General features: G+C 39.3%; 1 protein-coding gene and 1 long non-coding RNA gene across 2 annotated transcripts in view; both read right to left on the bottom strand.

Annotated features, from left to right (window-relative positions):
* Positions 1–225: 225 nt before the first annotated feature.
* Positions 226–2,692, bottom strand: LOC127531522 (zinc finger MYM-type protein 1-like). The gene is made up of 2 exons (XM_051941061.1): positions 430–2,692; positions 226–341 (listed from the first exon to the last, which is right to left on the bottom strand). The coding sequence occupies exon 1, from the start codon at positions 2,632–2,634 to the stop codon at positions 1,444–1,446; it is 1,191 nt and encodes a 396-aa protein (XP_051797021.1). The 5' UTR covers positions 2,635–2,692; the 3' UTR covers positions 226–341; positions 430–1,443.
* Positions 2,693–5,891: 3,199 nt separating this feature from the next.
* The window catches only part of LOC127531524 (uncharacterized), a 36,918-nt gene continuing 24,835 nt past the window's right edge, over positions 5,892–17,974 (bottom strand). The window contains exon 3 of the long non-coding RNA XR_007938660.1: positions 5,892–6,357. This is a non-coding gene — a long non-coding RNA (uncharacterized LOC127531524). The remainder of the gene's footprint in view (positions 6,358–17,974) is intronic.

Genomic DNA, 17,974 nt, shown 5'->3' on the forward strand with positions numbered 1-17,974 from the left:
TTGAACAGCTGCTAACACAACTTCAGTCACTGTGTCTCTTCGAGCACAATAATAAACAGCAGAATCTTCAGTCTTCAAACTGTTCATCTGCAGATACAGCTGCTGTACGTTGTTGTCTCTGGAGATGGTGAACCGGCCTTGGACTGACTGAGAGTAGTACTTGCTGCTACCACCATAGCTAATGGAAGCGATCCACTCCAGTCCTTTTCCAAGAGCCTGCCTGACCCAGTTCATGTCATAGTCGCTGAATGTGAATCCAGATCCTGTACAGGTCAGTCTGTGGGATTCTCCAGGTCTTTTAACTGCTGATCCAGATTCTGTCAGAGTCTGACCATCAACACCTGTTAAACCAGAAAACAATGCATGTAATGTTGTACACTGGTGGCACAAATGAAAAGCTGTCACATCAATATCAGTGAAAATGTTCACCTGTCCAGCAGAGAGTTAAAAGCAGCAGAGCTGTCCTACAATCCATCATGTTAAACTGTGAGTCAGGGCCGTGCAGAGACCTTTGGAGGGGCAGGTGCTCAAAGTTCAAAGGGGGGCACATGGAGCACGAATTTGAAACACCATAAACATACCTACAATATACCTGGGTGAATTGTAGCAGCAGATATTCTTAAAGAATGAAACATAAAATCACAACATACGACACACCTCATATCTTTGTTAGGAGGCAGTCTGTGTTTGACCTGATGGGGTTCATTGAACAGCTTTTGTTGAAGGGGTTGGTGAGGAGGCTGCTGCTACTGATGATGACACTGCTGGAGGTGGGCTGTATTGATCTGAGACTGTAGACACTAAAAAAAAAACATGGGAGAGATCGTAGCTGATTAAACAAGTGTTTTCTCATCATGAGAAGATGCAAAGATAACTGACATTGAAAATGGCTGACTGTGACCTACCATACTGCTGACTGTTTGTCGGAGACTCCTGCTGAGAGGCTGCAGCCAGGCTGACTGTTTGAACTAAACAGAACTATTTGCTCATTCATAAACTGAAAGGGGAACATTAATGGGGGACCAGAATAAAGGAGAGGTGAAGGTACAGTCTATATCCACAAAGCCATAATTCAAGCTGTGCATTAATTTAGGACATTGGAAGATAATGTATGAAGTTGAATTTAGATCCCCATTAGACACTGGACTGTAACTGTGGCTGCTCTTCCTAGAGTCCTTGTTTTTTAGTTAAAATAAAACTGGAGGACAAAAATTAAACAATTGTGACACCTCTTTATTTTAATTTCAAAACTTTATTTTTGTTTTCCAACCTCAAAACACAAACATGATTCCAACAAGAAATGCTATAATAATAATAATTTATTAAACTGAAAAGGGAACATTTATAATGAGATATAGAGAATAGAGGAGGGATGTGTGTGTGCTTGTCTGGGTCTGTGGTTTCTTTTTACACATCACAAAGTTGTGTTTTTCTTTGTTGCAGTTATAACAGCAACTTCCTGTTGCCCATGCCCTGAAAAATGTCAATGACCTCACTGTGGTTGATTGGAATATCCTTCTCAATTGCCAGCAGAAGAAGCTCTGACAACCTCTCTTCTGTGCAAAGGGTGCGAAGTTTTGTTTTCACCAGCTTCAGTTTTGAGAAAGAGCGTTCCACAGTTGCTGTAGACACTGGAAGTGTGCCGTATGTCTTCAGCAGCTCAGTCAAGTTAGGGAAAACCAGATGTGCATTGTTTTCTCTGACCACTGAAAGAAGAGATGCTACACTGACTGGTGAGGGGCATGAGTATGACATATGGAAGACCTTAAGCTCTGTCTGCAGTTTGTCTTCTTCTTCAATGTTGTAGAACTGGCAGAGTTTCTTCAGAGCTTGCAGTGCCTCTGTTGGAATTTTTGTTGTTTTCCAGTTCTCTGGGACTGTCAGGCAGTGGAGGGCATTCAAGATTTCCCATGTTGAGTTATCTTCTCCTTTAAAGCGTCTCTGAAGCTCTTGTGTCATCATGTCCACAAAAGCGTAATACACTTTAACACGGTAGTAGTCTTGCAAAGTAGGGAAAGTGTGGTCAGCAGTAGCTGCTGTGGCAATGACCTTGAACTTTGCTGGCATTTTCCTCCTCCTAGCTTGACCAGGAATCTCATTTGGCGGGTCCAGGCCCACTGATGCAGCCTTCTCTGTAGCCTGTTGATACATGTTTTCAAACTCTTCCTCTGTTCTGGTGTGGGCCAGCCTCTGAAAAACTCCATCAACAATTTTGTATGCTGCAGCCAGGTCTATGTCTTTCTGTTGCAAAGCATCAGAAGCCATTGCAGTCATCTGGAAGATTGGACAGGTGATCTCCAGACACAGGAAGAATTCAAAGTTGATGCTCTTGAGAAGGATCATTGCATCACCTGCTGAAGAGTTTGGGGGATCTTGCTGTGTTATTTCCTCAAGAAACTGCATGACAGCTGGGAGGACCTTTCTCAGAGTGCGAAGGGCAGTTTCTCTGCAAGCCCACCGTGTGTCTGACAGCTTCTGCAGCTCCAGTGGACGCTTATCGGGGTACATTGTACATTGGATGTTTTCCAACTTCAGATTATTTTCTTCCAGGAGAGCTATGACTGTCTTTTCAAGAGCATCTCCACTTGTGACCTGCACATTGCACACCTGCAGAAAGCGCTCCTTGATTTGCATGTTATGCACATATCTGATGACAAAAGAAACCTGCTCAGTGTGTGCAGCATCTGTAGTTTCATCCATGAGAATGGAAAAAGTTTTGCTCTCTTGGATTTCTTTTTGGATGACCTGTTTTACTGATATGGCCAAAGCTTTGATCATATCATTTTGACTTCTGTTGGAGAGGAGTGAGACAGGAGGTCGTTTACCTGGTCCCTGCTTCTCTTTTATGGCGTCCAGGTGGAATTTAATTACACTGTCATATTTGCTAAAAAGCTCCACCAACTCAAGGAAGTTACCTCGATTTTGGCTTGACAGGGTTTCATCATCTCCTCTAAAAGGCATACCCTGTCTTGCCAGATAAAGACTGATGGCTAGTAAGCGGGACAGAATTTCTCTGTTTTTTTCTCTTTCCTTGTCTTTTGCAGCTTGTAGTGCATGGTCACCCATTTTGAAAGCTGCCTCCAGTGAATTCTTTTTGTAAATGTTCCACCTCACCATACTACACATGTGAGATTCTGAGGCACTGTGCTCTTTAATCCTTTCTAGAGCCCTTTTCCACCGACTGACTCCTTCTGTTTTCCAGGTTTTGCGGCTTGCGTATTTTTGATCATTCATAAAAAGACGGCAGCTAAAACAAAACATGGCATTAAGACTTGGGGAGTATTCTAGCCATGGATTATTCTCAAACCATTTCTTTTGAAATGACCGCCCCTCCTCATTTTTTGGAAATGATGAGAGTGCGGGTTGACAGGGTCCAATATTGTTAGAAAACTGTATGAAGGCCTCATCATATTTAATGTCGAATTGCAGAACATGGGCAGGATCATTTGGGTGGGTAAGTCCAAGTATGCCTGAGAATTTTTGCCTCCCTCTGGCTTCAGTCTCCTCTTGGCTTGATGCTCCCTCTACCTCAAGAGTTTGTGCCGTTTGTACTACAGTCTTTGCCTCTCTCACTCCAACCTCTGTCTCCTGGTTAGCTGCATCCTCTACATTAACATTCTCTATAGGCTCCTCAACAATTCCTGACACCTCTCCTCCAGCCTCTATCTCCTCCTGGCTTTCTGTTCCCAAACTCTCGATTTCCTGTGGCACAGTCCCTTCCTGTTTCTCTCCTTCCGTCTCCTCATCTGACCTGTCATGACTCACTCCCTGGCCATCTGGAAACAAGGCAAAATTTGCTCTTGATTGATCGAATTAACATCTCCTACACCTAATCAATAATAAACCCACCATACACAATGATCGATAATGTAACAGGACGACAACACTGAAATTGTGCTTCATATTGTTATCTCTAACCGAGCACCTCTGCAATGTAAATAGCTTGTACCTGTGTCATTCTTACCTTTTGTGCTCTTTGTGATCCAGCTGGTGAGTGATCCACTGCCTTTCGCAGCCTCACGCAGCTCCTTTTGTTTATCTTTCGACCTCCTCTCCTTACGAGGCATCTCTGCAAATTGAAATATGATTGATAAACCACAATCTGATACACACACACATATACACACACACACACACACACACACACACACACACACACACACACACACACACACACACACACACAGTGACATTTCATACCTTTTCAAGACATACACTGTATAACCACAGATTTACTCCATGGGGTTGATTCATAATCTGCCCTTTATTATTCATAGTGCTAATAATAAAGCAGAAAAAAATTATTTAATGATATAGAAATCATGTATTTAAACTGATTTGTGCTTTTATTGAATTTGACTATCCACTTTGCGCAAGACAGCAAGGTTATAAAAGCTATATATTTTATATTTATGGATATCATATATATTAATTGTGTGCGTGTGTGTGTGTGTGTGTGTTTGTGTGTGTATAAGTATACACACACACACACACACACACACACACACAGAGAGACATTCATATACAAATGTTCTAAACAAATACTGACACGTTGAAATGAGAGATTGAGAAAATCACAATTCAAATTCTTCTAATTCTAATTGTTACTGTTGTTGTATTTATATTGCAATACAATAATTTCCAGTCCAAAATTAAGTGAATATACATGTACATGGCATAGTTTCAGTGAAATAACATCACCTCTGCCTCATTGCCTCGAGAAACACAGGAAACACACTGCAGCTCACTGACAGTAAAATAATACATCTCTCTGATGCACTTTGCCCATGACAAAAGAAACATACAGAAACAAAAAGAAGTCTGGCACACTTTATCCTCTCAGCACGCTGTGTGGTTAACTAGCGATGGTTAGCTAACTATAACTGATGAGAGGTGTGTTAGAGTCAGACACACACACAGGATGCTCACTTTACTTCGTCAGTCATCTTTCAAGAAAACACCGTGCACAAACGAGTACCGCTGCAAAACATACTCACCGGACCATCAGTTGTCCTTCCTTGAGTCTTCCCTTTCAACATTAGCAGCACCAGACCATTGGTTGTCCTCCTTCGGGTCTTCCATTTCTAAATTAGCAGCGCTAACGGTGAACTTCGGGGCACGTCAGGGCACGTCAGGGCCGTGACTGACGTCTACCTGGATCATGTGACCGACTGAGGGTAGACCTGAATTATTTTTTTTGTTTGTTTGAGTTATTTATTATTTTGGACCACACAGATTTTCACACACACACACACACACACACACACACACACACACACACACACACACACACACACACACACACACACACACACACACACACACACTTAAAAAAAAAAAACTTTGACAAAAGGGCACTTTGGGCATCAGATGCAAAAGGGGCAGGTGCTTCAGCCCCCCCAGCCCCCCCCCCCCCCCCCCTGCACGTGCCTGCTGTGAGTCCACTGTTCTCTGTCATCCTCACTGCAGTCACATAAGTAGAAGACATTTGTGTTTTGCATGGACTCCTCCTCACAGGAAGGACAATATTTAACTATCACTGATTGGACTCTCAGTTGCTAACACTGGACAAGTTGTTCCATTATCTAGAGCCAGAGAAAGAGAACTTCAGCAGGAACAGCAGTGAAGAAAGCAGCTGAGAATATTATGTGATCTTGAATGATGTTATGTTTTCTTTGTACCAATCATAATTATTCGTGACTTTAAAAATAGACACCAATATAAAGTGTATGCATACAATTCAAAATACACAGAATATATCATGGTAAAGGTGAACTAATGAGAGCTGTTCTGTCCTCAAACACTGTACTCAAGTAGCTCCAACAACACTATACATAAGGCTTCATAGTATTAGTCAATAATATTATTGCAAATTATGATGAGTAATGTCGTCTTGTTTTACATTTTTATTGATAAATTAGCTGTTTATTTCTTTCACAGTGAACTGATCTGAATTCATTCCTGGTCTGAGGGCTCCTCCTCTGGTGGCTTCATGTTACAAGTGTTCAGACACTGAGGGGTTTTTGTTCAGGTCTACTGATCATTTGTGTCACTGTGTGTCTCTGGCACAGTAATACACAGCAGAGTCTTCAGGCTGAATATTTTGTCCATTTATAGTCACTCTGTTGCTGGAAGAATCAGTGGAAAGGCTGAATTTGCTTTTGAGTGAGTCTTTGTAGTATGTTGTGTATCCAGCAGCTGCCATTCCAATCCACTCCAGTCCTTTTCCTTCAGGTTGTCTGATCCAGTGTGTCCAGTAGCTGCTCACAGAATAAGAGACCTGACAGGTGATGGAGAGACGTTGACCTGGCTGCACAGTCACAGATTGTGGCTGAGTCAACTGTTCACACTTCACACCTGTTAAAACAAGAAACAGCATTGTGTCAATTTATCAGTTTGTATTGTAAAAGAAGAACTGCTGATGATGACAAATATACAGATGTTATAAGAGACTCACGTCCAGCTGCAAAGAGCAGAAACAGAGCAAACACAAACATGGTTTATGGTGAACCTGTGCTGCTGTGAACTCCACTCTGCAGTCTGATGAGAAGTTTTTATAGCTGAGTAACAAAGGAGGCCACTGAGTTTGCATAGAATCCAACATATGAAGCATCAGAGTAAGTGGAGCCAATCAGAGGGTCTGACTGATGTATGTGCAGCTTAGAACATGTCTGGAACACGTCTGCTTTATATGATACTTAGATTTCACACAATTTCACATAATTTTTTTAGAAATGAGTTTGTTTTTACTGTTAATGCTAATATGTTCATACTGCATTTATAAATGTTTATCATAAACACAGAAAACTATCATTTTTAGAAATGAAATTTGGAATAATTATGATAAATGGGCCCATGCAGACTCCCGGGATCACTGCTTTATTTAGGACATATTAACAGTGTATTAATCATGCTTTCAAATCTTTAAGACACATTTTTGACACATATGCTGTTTAACAGATTAAAAAATATGAGTGAAGTCTTTTTACTTGTTTAGTTTTTAACAGCAGTGTTTATGTATTCATCTAGTTATTTCCATATTTTCTGTACTACACCTACTGCTGCACACTGTGAGCTAGTATTCTGTTTGAGCAGAACAGGCAGCCTCTTAAAGCCTTTACAGTATTATAGATAATCTACTGTGTTATTGTGATCAGTGACAAGCATTTGTTCAAACTGCTTCTTTGTCATCTCAGAGTCCATCTCACCACATCATGTCATTAATCAATGTTTTATCTGATGTTGTAGATTGAAGACATTTCCCCTTTCTGATCATCTTCTTCAGTCAAACTAACTACCTTTTCTTTGCCTCGGCTAAGAACTGATGCACTTAAAAAAAGCATTTTTATACCAAGCTGTTTCAAATTAAATTATTTGTTCTGTAGCCAAAGTATTTGAAAAAAAATATATTTAACCAGTTATATCAGTTCATTAATTCATGTAACATTTTATACCCTATTCAGTCTGGATTTAGATCTGGTTTCTCAACCATCACAGCCTTGATGAAATTTGTTAATGATTTATTCTCATCCTCTGATCCTAATCAGTTTGTGGGATCAATTTTTTTAGATTTGTCCAAAGCATTTGATTTAGTTGACCACTATTTGCTTCTTGATAAGCTTTATGCAATAGGTCTTAATACTGATGCAGTCTTATGGTTTAGTTCTTATCTTCATAATAGGAAACAGTATGTTATTTTTAATGGTGCTCAATCCGATAAAAGCATAGTTGAAAAGGAGTACCTCAAGGCTCCACACTTGGTCCTTTGCTATTTTCGATATTCATAAATGATCTTCCAAATATTGTTACAACATGCGCAAGATCTGATAGTACCATATTATCCTAGTAGAACTCTTCGCTCTCAAGCTGCAGGCTTACTTGTTGTTCCTAGAATTTCTAAAAGTAGAATGGGAGGCAGAGCCTTCAGTTATCAGGCGCCTCTCCTGTGGAACATGCTCACCAGTTTGGGGTCGGGAGGCAGATACCCTCTCTATTTTTAAGACCAGGCGACGTTCCTTTTTGACAAATCTTATAGTTAGGGCTGACTGGGTGACCCACAGGGGTTCGGCTTGTTTCTTCATTTGCACAGCTGACTCCCTCTTGGACATCCCTTCGTTCTGCCCCTAGTCATGCTGCTATAGGCCTATAGGCTGCTGGGGGACTTCTCTTGATGCACTGAGCCCTTCTCTATCTACCTTTACATTTAATATGTATACCATTATTGCAGTACATTCACTCTGTTTGCCCCTGTGTTATTTCTCCGAGTGTCCCTGGTCCCAGAGCTGGATGCTTCAGATCTGCGGCTGATGTTCCACCAGCTGGTCCAGTCTCCATCATGTCCACTGTGGGATGCTGCTGCTGACCTTCCTCCAGCCCTCTGCTTCAAACTCCCCTTTTCCACCAGTCAACTCTGCATTGCCTTCACTATACTTGTTATGCTAACTTACATACTGTTTGAATTTTACTGCTAGCTATATATGGAGTATGTTTAATGTCAGAGCCGTACATCATAAGAGTAAACTATGAGTCAGTTTTCAATGTTAGCTTATACTTTGAGTCACATATCTTGTCATACATGTATCCAAATGTGTGTTGTATTTTCCTTGCTTTCCCACCCCTCCCTCTTCTTCCATCCCTTCCCCTTGCCCTCCTCTGTCCCTCTCAAGCAGAACCCTATATAGAGCTGGGTTCTGCTCGAGGTTTTTTCCCTGTTAAAAGGGTGTTTTCCTTGCTACTGTCGCCTTTGGGCTTGCTCTGGGGGTCAGGCATATGGGTTCTGTAAAGCATCTTGAGACAATTTGACTGTAATTGATGCTATTTAAATAAAATTGAATTGAATTGAATTGAATTGAATTGAATTGAATTGAATTCAGGAAACCTTCAAAATGTGAGTAAAACATTTCTTTCATGGCACCTTTCATTGATTAATTTAGTCATTCACATTCTGTTTACACTGTATTTGCTTTCTACACTGAAGCTGCAGCAATCAGGATCCTGCAAATAGTGTAAAAGCACAAAAATAGGAAATAATAGTAGAAGACTATAAAGAAAAGAGCAACTAAGAGATGAAGACACACATGATAAGATGTTTAGTTTTCCAAAATCAAACGAGCTTTATCCCAGAATTTATTATCTTTCATTACACAACACAACTTATGAAATTAATTGTATTTGTAGTTTAGTTTCAGCAAAAATGAAGTTGTAATGGTTTTAATATTTACAGTTTTTATGTGTTTTTCTCAGGAACAAATGGAAACAGATCTGCATAATATAGCAAGAGACATGAAAAAATACAGTAAAAGTAAAACAAACTATATGATAGAAAACATCTAAAAAATACTTGGGCTGTTCAATATGAAGAGATGACTGCTGTAGGTTTTTGTACAGCTGCTAACACAACTTTAGTCACTGTGTGTATCGAGCACAATAATAAACAGCAGAATCTTCAGTCTTCAGACTGTTCATCTGCAGATACAGCTGCTGTACGTTGTTGTCACTGGAGACGGTGAACCGGCCTTGGACTGACTGAGAGTAGGATTTGTAGCTACCATCCCAGTTAATGTAATTGATCCACTCCAGGCCTTTTCCAGGAGCCTGTCTGATCCAAGCATTATCATAATTACCACCAAATCCTGAATATGTACAGATCAGTGTGTGGGATTCTCCAGGTCTTTTAACTGCTGATCCAGATTGTGTCAGAGTCTGACCATCAACACCTGTTAAACCAGAAAACAATGCATGTAATGTAGTACACTGGTGGCACAAATGAAAAGCTGTCACATCAATATCAGTGAAAATGTTCACCTGTCCAGCAGAGAGTTAAAAGCAGCAGAGCTGTCCTACAATCCATCATGTTAAACTGTGAGTCCACTGTTCTCTGTCATCCTCACTGCAGTCACAGAAGTAGAAGACATTTGTGTTTTGCATGGACTCCTCCTCACAGGAAGGACAATATTTAACTATCACTGACTGGACTCTCAGTGACTGAAACTGGACAATAAATGAATGAATGTTTACTGTAGAAGAACCATTCATCAAATGTCCTGTTGTCCATGTTTCACTTTAGTTTGTGTATAAGGTTGACAAACACATTGTGTAGTTGGTTGTTCACGTCTGCATCATGTAAAGATGAACAACAAAAAACACAGTTTGCTGTATTAAACACATTTTATACTGTTAACTTTATACTTTAAACTGTTGGTAAGTTGTTCCATTTTCATGAAGCCAGAGAAAGAGAACTTCAGCAGGAACAACAATGAAGAAAACTGCTGATATTGTGATCATGAAGAACAAATTCAGGACAAAACATGTAATATGATATTAAATGGATGTGAGTCAGTCAAAATGATGATGAGAAACATAAACTTTGCACTAAACTAAAAGGTTTTTCTTTTTCTCTACAATCAGATTTTACAGCTACATTTGGCATTGATCTGTTCTTACAAGGAGTTTGAAGTTTTTCTAAATTTTACTTCAAGTTGTAAACCAACAAAACCTGACCTTTGCCAAAACATAAGACGATGTTTTCTTTGTGCCAATCATGATTATTTGTGACTTTATAAATATACATTAATGTAAAATGTGCATCTAATTCAAAATACACAGAAAATATGATGTTAAAGGTAAAATAATGAGAGCTCTGCTGTCCTCAGACACTATAAGGCTTCATAGTGTTAGTTAATATTATTGTTAAAAACTTATATAATGGCTTGTTATCATTTGTTTTTGTTGTTGTTGTTGTTGTTGTTGTTGTTTACATTTTCATTGATAAATAAGCTGCTGTTTTCTTGAACAGTGAACTGGTCTGAATTCATTCCTGGTCTGAGGGCTCCTCCTCTGGTGGCTTCATGTTACAAGTGTTCAGACACTGAGGGGTTTTTGTTCAGGTCTACTGATCATTTGTGTCACTGTGTGTCTCTTGCACAGTAATAAACTGCAGAGTCCTCTGGCTGTAAGTTGGACAGTCTCAGATACGTCATGCTGTTGCTGTTATCTTTTCTGATTTCAATACGTCCTTGAACACTGCTGGCATAAACTGTTTTGCTTGCATCGTACCAGACAGCCCCCAACCATTTCAGTCCTTTTCCTGCAGGTTGTCTGATCCAGTGCATGCCATAGTCACTAAATGTGAATCCAGATCCTCTGCAGGACAGACTGAGAGTCTCTCCAGGACGTTTCACCACTGAACTGGAAGGAATAGACTCCATCCTCTGACCTGTACAACCTGATGAGATGAAAGCAGAGAGGAACCACACAAGAAAGTCACACAGTTATCACACAAGTTTTCTGGAATCACTGATGGCTTGATGTTTTCTCATGTCAAGTTATCAGGAGAACTCACAGGACAGAGAGAGAGCAACCAGCAGCAGAGTGAGTGTGTTGATCATCCTGAGTGTGGAGATGTGACCTCTGATGCTCCATACAAAGAACAAGATCAGTCAGCAGGACAGAAGTACACTGGACAGACTGGAGATTTGCATCAGGACATCATGAGGGAGGAGCTCATGGAGTGTAACACTTTATTTCATGTGATGTGACTACTTATCCATAACTATGGAAGACAATATCAGTATCTGTATGCTTGATTGTTTCTTCAGATTGCTCAGGATAATAATGCGATTTCTGACACTTAAACCCAGTTCTGATTCTATTTTTCCAGCTGTCCCAAAGCTACTTAGTGATCGTTGTTCAGTCCCTCCAGGATTTCGGGGGCGTTTTTCGTGATTGTTGCGGCCGAAAATGCCTGAATTCGCGGCAGCTTTTCTAAAAAAATTGCGTTAAAAGTTGCAATGTTTTAAGCCTATTTGTTGAGATAAAATTGCGAGAGATAAGTGACATTTGCCAACAAGCTGTTTTCCAGCTTGTAGAACATGTTTCAACACTGTAATTGACAATATTTATTCCGGAATTAATTACTTAACGTTCCAACTCATTTACACAAGCTGGCACACCATGGTGGGACATTAGCAGCAGCAGATACTGGTTTAATATGATGTGACCTAACTATGCAGGGGGCGAACTGATGGGACTCAGAAACCCCCACAATTGAATTAGTTGTTCTTTGTATCATTTCCGATATGTCCACAGTGGTAGATTTGTTGTAGGATCACAATCATGTGATTGTCAGCAGACCGCTGAGGTAGCGTTCACTTGTTGCCATGGTTACCGTGCCGCTATCAGATGCAGTGCCGCTATGAATCCTTAACAAATCTGTGGATCCAAACTTTAAGCGGTATCACTGCCTAAGTCTAATCATTTGGTCCTTGTGTCATTTCTGACCAACCCTGAAAACTTCATTTAAATCTCTGAGTCTGTTTTTGAGTACTGTGGGACACATAACTCCGCCGTGCTCTTTGGTGGAATAATTAATCTAATTTACCTCATTCTTTCAGTGCTCTAACGGATCTGGATGCAACAGATTCCATCATGGTGATTTGTCTGGTCTGTTGTCCACTCATTTCAGCCATTCTAATATGTTTCGTGTGTGTGTGTGTGTGTGTGTGTGTGTTTTGTTTTTTTTTAAAGTGTGTATCAATCAATGATTTTCTTTTCTTTTTTTGTATTCCACCACAATATTCCACGGGTGTAAAACATCTTCGCATCGGCTTTGGTGAAGAACATGAGGGGATTAATTGTTTATCACAGACTTCAGCAGTCGTTTTTATTGGTTAAAGAGAGACATTAGTATCACACATCTGCATCTTCAAACCATAAACAAGGAAGTGAATTCGGTGACGTACGTGCATTACGTTTGCGCTGTGAGCTGCTATGATTGGTGAAACTCATGGCCAAAATTGTGGGAAAGTTGCGGTGATTGGACAAAATTGCAAGGCTGCGCAAAATTCGCGGAGATTGGTTGATTTCACGTGAATTCGCGCAATCGCAACATTGCGAGTTCCTGGAGGGACTTATTGTTCTGCTGGATCCTTTAAACGCAGTCAGATTAATAACAAGAGACTGAAAGTTGGTTTACTTGAACAAGACATTGATGAGTGGATCAAGTGTTGAGTGTCATCTGAATGTTACTTCAGTGGATGGAAACAACAGAAGGACATCTGATCTTCAGAACAAACTGAGTCACTGATCTTCATCATTTTTACCAAGAAATGATTCAGGATTGTAGTATCTGACCTGAAACGTGTTACTTAATATAGTTAGTAGAATGGAATGCACTTCATCTGCTTTCAACTGTCTACAATGGAATGTGCTTTGTCTGCTCTTGACTGTTCAGAAGGGTTCGATGTTGTGTCCAAATAAGGGTCCCAATCTTCAGGAGGTTGTCCGATGGGGCTCTTTGGGGCCTCTGTGTCGAGGAGGATGATTGAAGGGGCCCTCTGTTTCCTATTTTGGTCTTTGGGCAGAAACCATTTGTGGTGACCTCATACTTGACCTTCTTGTCCATAGCATATTAAAGTGACCTCCGGTTGTTGTTCAGAGAGGTTCATTTGGCTAATCCCTCCCAGACAGTCTCTGTCTGACCAATATATTATATTTTATAAAAGCAACAGTGTCAACGGGTGTTTTCTTCAATATCCACACATCCTCAAAGCCTAAGAGTAACCATGACAGGATCATAAACATTTCTTCCTCATTTTAGATGTCAGAATTTGATGTGTATTCAAATATTTCTAAATTCTGACATTGTCTTTACATTAAAACATGGCAGTTTTTCTGTGTGGATTTAAATGGATTTTTTCCAACACAGGTACAGTTCATGGTTGTGTGTTTACCTGAATTACTGATATTGTAGAAACACACAGTCAGCTTGTGGGGAAGAGTTTTTCAAAGCATTCACATAGCAGTTTTAATTATTTTTGTTTCTGGCAGGATTACTGTTTAAGTAATAATAATAAAAATAAGAAGAAGAAGAAGAAGAAGAAGAAGAAGAAGAAAAACAACAACAACAATAACAACAACAGTAATGACTGGAGTAATTTCACTTCTGTAGCACTCATTAAGAAAATAGAGTTTACAAATTGCTTTACAGACAGGGCATAAAAAAGAAGGAAACTCAAGAAGAACATGGAACAAGAGAAGGCTGGTCAGTCCAAGCTTGGTAAAAGATGCTGAAAATAAATTAGTATAAAAACTCCAGATGAAATAATAAAATGTCACATCCAGGGAAAAAAAAAGACCAAGTGGAATAAAATAAAGTAGAAGGTAAAAACTATGAACACAATGCTAAAAATAAGAGTAGTAATAGCAAATTATTACTTTGCAAATTACTTGCAAAGTAAAATAAATATGTAAATAAATAATGGGTAAATGGGAATAAAAAGAACAATAAAATAAATACATTTTAAAATAATCAGTAACATAATATAAATATATTACGATTATCATCATTATTACTATTGTCATTATTATTATTATTATTATTAACAATAATAATAATAATAATAATAATAATTCCTCCTGACAAACAGGAAAGACCTGCACTGGACTTGGCCAACCTTCTGTGTTGAACTATGAAGGACGTTTCTATTTGATTCATACAACATAAAGTACATGTTGTGCTCTGAAACGTAGTTATTTGAGGACATTTTTTTTTACTGTTTTTATGATTAAAATTTTCATCGATGCAGTTATTTACAAGAAAAACCTCAAACATTGCAAACAACAAGGAAAAAACAGCGTGGAACTGTAAATAAGCCACAATGCAGTGTGTGTGTGACGTCGCAACTAAATTTGAATTGTTGGATAGCAGTGTTAGTTCAAAAACAAACAGATCAAATTCTTAGTAGTTACACTCACAGCCACAACAAAGTTTCAAATGTGACAAAAAATGTGTAATTTCAGATGTCTTTATGTATTATTTTGCTATCCAAACCCAGCAACAAAAGTGATTTATTTTACTAAATAAACTCAAATTAACAGTTGATTCAGAGAACTAACAACTGATTATGTTTTTTTTTTTAAATAACAGTAGTATAGATACTGTTTACATCACTTCTAGTACACAGCGATTTGAATTTATTTGGGGGGTTACTTTACTGTTATAATGTACAGCTCTGGTAATAAATATACTACATATATAGCTGGTAGGAAACTCAAAAATATACAGTGCCTTGTGAAAGTCTTTGGCCCCCTTGAACTTTTCAACCTTTCGCCACATTTCAGGCCTCCAACATAAAGATATAAAATTTTAATTTTTTGTCAAGAATCAACAACAAGTGGGACACAATCGTGAAGTGGAACGAAATTTACTGGATATTTTAAACTTTTTAACAAATAAAAAACTGAAAAGTGGGGTGTGCAATATTATTCGGCCCCTTTACTTTCAGTGCAGCAAACTCACTCCAGAAGTTCAGTGAGGATCTCTGAATGATCCAATGTTGTCCTAAATGACTGATGATGATAAATAGAATCCACCTGTGTGTAATCAAGTCTCCGTATAAATGCACCTGCTCTGTGATAGTCTCAGGGTTCTGTTTAAAGTGCAGAGAGCATCATGAAGACCAAGGAACACACCAGGCAGGTCCCAGATACTGTTGTGGAGAAGTTTAAAGCCGGATTTGGATACAAAAAGATTTCCCAAGCTTTAAACATCTCAAGGAGCACTGTGCAAGCAATCATATTGAAATGGAAGGAGTATCAGACCACTGCAAATCTACCAAGACCCGGCCGTCCCTCTAAACTTTCACCTCCAACAAGGAGAAGACTGATCAGAGATGCAGCCAAGAGCCCCATGATCACTCTGGATGAACTGCAGAGATCTACAGCTGAGGTGGGAGAGTCTGTCCATAGGACAACAATCAGTCGTACACTGCACAAATCTGGCCTTTATGGAAGAGTGGCAAGAAGAAAGCCATTTCTCAAAGATATCCATAAAAAGTCTGGTTTGAAGTTTGCCACAAGCCACCTGGGAGACACACCAAACATGTGGAAGAAGGTGCTCTGGTCAGATGAAACCAAAATCAAACTTTTTGGCCACAATGCAAAACGATATGTTTGGCGTAAAAGCAACACAGCTCATCACCCTGAACACACCATCCCCACTGTCAAACATGGTGGTGGCAGCCTCATGGTTTGGGCCTGCTTTTCTTCAGCAGGGACAGGGAAGATGGTTAAAATTGATGGGAAGATGAATGGAGCCAAATACAGGAGCATTCTGGAAGAAAACCTGTTGGAGTCTGCAAAAGACCTGAGACTGGGACGGAGATTTATCTTCCAACAGGACAATGATCCAAAACATAAAGCCAAATCTACAATGGAATGGTTCACAAATAAACGTATCCAGGTGTTAGAATGGCCAAGTCAAAGTCCAGACCTGAATCCAATCGAGAATCTGTGGGCAGAGCTGAAGACTGCTGGTCACAAACGCTCTCCATCCAACCTCACTGAGCTCCAGCTGTTTTGCAAGGAAGAATGGGCAAGAATTTCAGTCTCTCGATGTGCAAAACTGATAGAGACATACCCCAAACGACTTGCAGCTGTAATTGCAGGAAAAGGTGGCGCTACAAAGTATTAATGCAAGGGGGCCGAATAATATTGCACGCCCCACTTTTCAGGTTTTTATTTGTTAAAAAAGTTTAAAATATCCAATAAATTTCGTTCCACTTCACGATTGTGTCCCAATTGTTGTTGATTCTTGACAAAAAATTAAAATTTTATATCTTTATGTTTGAAGCCTGAAATGTGGCGAAAGGTTGAAAAGTTCAAGGGGGCCGAATACTTTCACAAGGCACTGTAGAAGAGCAAGTAAAGTGAGGGTGATGCAGAGTAGACTGGTGGAAATGGGCAGCTGTTTGAGAGAGCTATTTGGACAACCTGATAATTAGGAATTGCAATAGTCAAGCCTGAAAGTAACAAAAGAATGGACTAGTTTTTCTGCATCACTCTGAGGCAGGATGTTCCTGATTTTTTACAATATTTCTCAGGTGGAACAATGTAATTTTAGTCTTGTCTGAATTTAGCAATAGGAAATTACAGGTCGTCTAGGTCTTTATGTCCTTAAGACAATCTTGCAGTCTGGCGAGCTGATCAGTTTCATCTGGCTTCATAGATAAATACAATTGAGTGTCGTCAGCGTAACAGTGGAAATTAACACAGTGCTTCCTAATAATATTGGCTAAAGGAAACATGTCTGCTTGTTGTAAATGTTGTCATATTTATTATAAACAGCCCTGACATTTAGGAACAGCCTCAGATGCACCAACAAAGAAACTGTGAGTAAATAAAAACTCACAGCAACAATAAAAACAGCTGAACTTAATATTTCCTGCTGGCTATCAAAAGCGAGAGTCTCTGTTCATGTTGTGTCAGGAGTTCTCTTATTCTTATTTTAATAAATAATTATTTTTTTATAGGAGACACTAACTTTAAAGACTCATTCCTTGTTGGAAGACCAGCAATCAGTGTCATTTAAATGAATTTCATCAGTGACAAATTTAAAGTTTAATTGTGTATTATAGTATGGCAGTTTTCACTTTGAAAATAGTAAAGATTAACTGACTTTTATCAGATATTAGATTTCTTTATGTGGCCCAATTTATGTATTTTATGCATAAATATCAGCACTTTATCATTTACACAAAATGTAATTCCTAACTCATACAGTTTATTAAGGCAAATTTGAAGAAACAAGAAGTTACAAAGTATAGTATAACGGCCTATAGGTCAAGGCTCAGTGTGGTGTGGTTCAGTTTTTTGTGTTTCCTGAAAAACCAGAAAAATGACTTCGGCCATTATTTTGAGAGGGTGTCGAAATACAAATAGTTTTCATGTCACACACTGCTCAGTTAGTTTCATCCATTTCATATCCTCCACTGACACCCTGAGGTCTTTGGAGGAACATTTTCTGTGGAGTTTTTGTACAGCCTCTTCATTAACATGGAGCACTGTGTACTGCTTTGCACAGTAATAAACTGCAGAGTCCTCTGGCTGTAAGTTGGACAGTCTCAGATACGTCATGCTGTTGCTGTCATCTCTGCTGATTTCTATCCGTCCTTGAACACTGCTAGAATAAATATTA

The sequence above is a fragment of the Acanthochromis polyacanthus genome, chromosome 21 (genome assembly GCF_021347895.1).
Source record: "Acanthochromis polyacanthus isolate Apoly-LR-REF ecotype Palm Island chromosome 21, KAUST_Apoly_ChrSc, whole genome shotgun sequence".
Classification (NCBI taxonomy): Eukaryota; Metazoa; Chordata; class Actinopteri; family Pomacentridae; genus Acanthochromis; species Acanthochromis polyacanthus.

Bases quoted from the DNA above. Each gene is read 5' to 3' on its own strand.
- LOC127531522 (XM_051941061.1), bottom strand. From the start codon at position 2,634: ATGCAAATCAAGGAGCGCTTTCTGCAGGTGTGCAATGTGCAGGTCACA.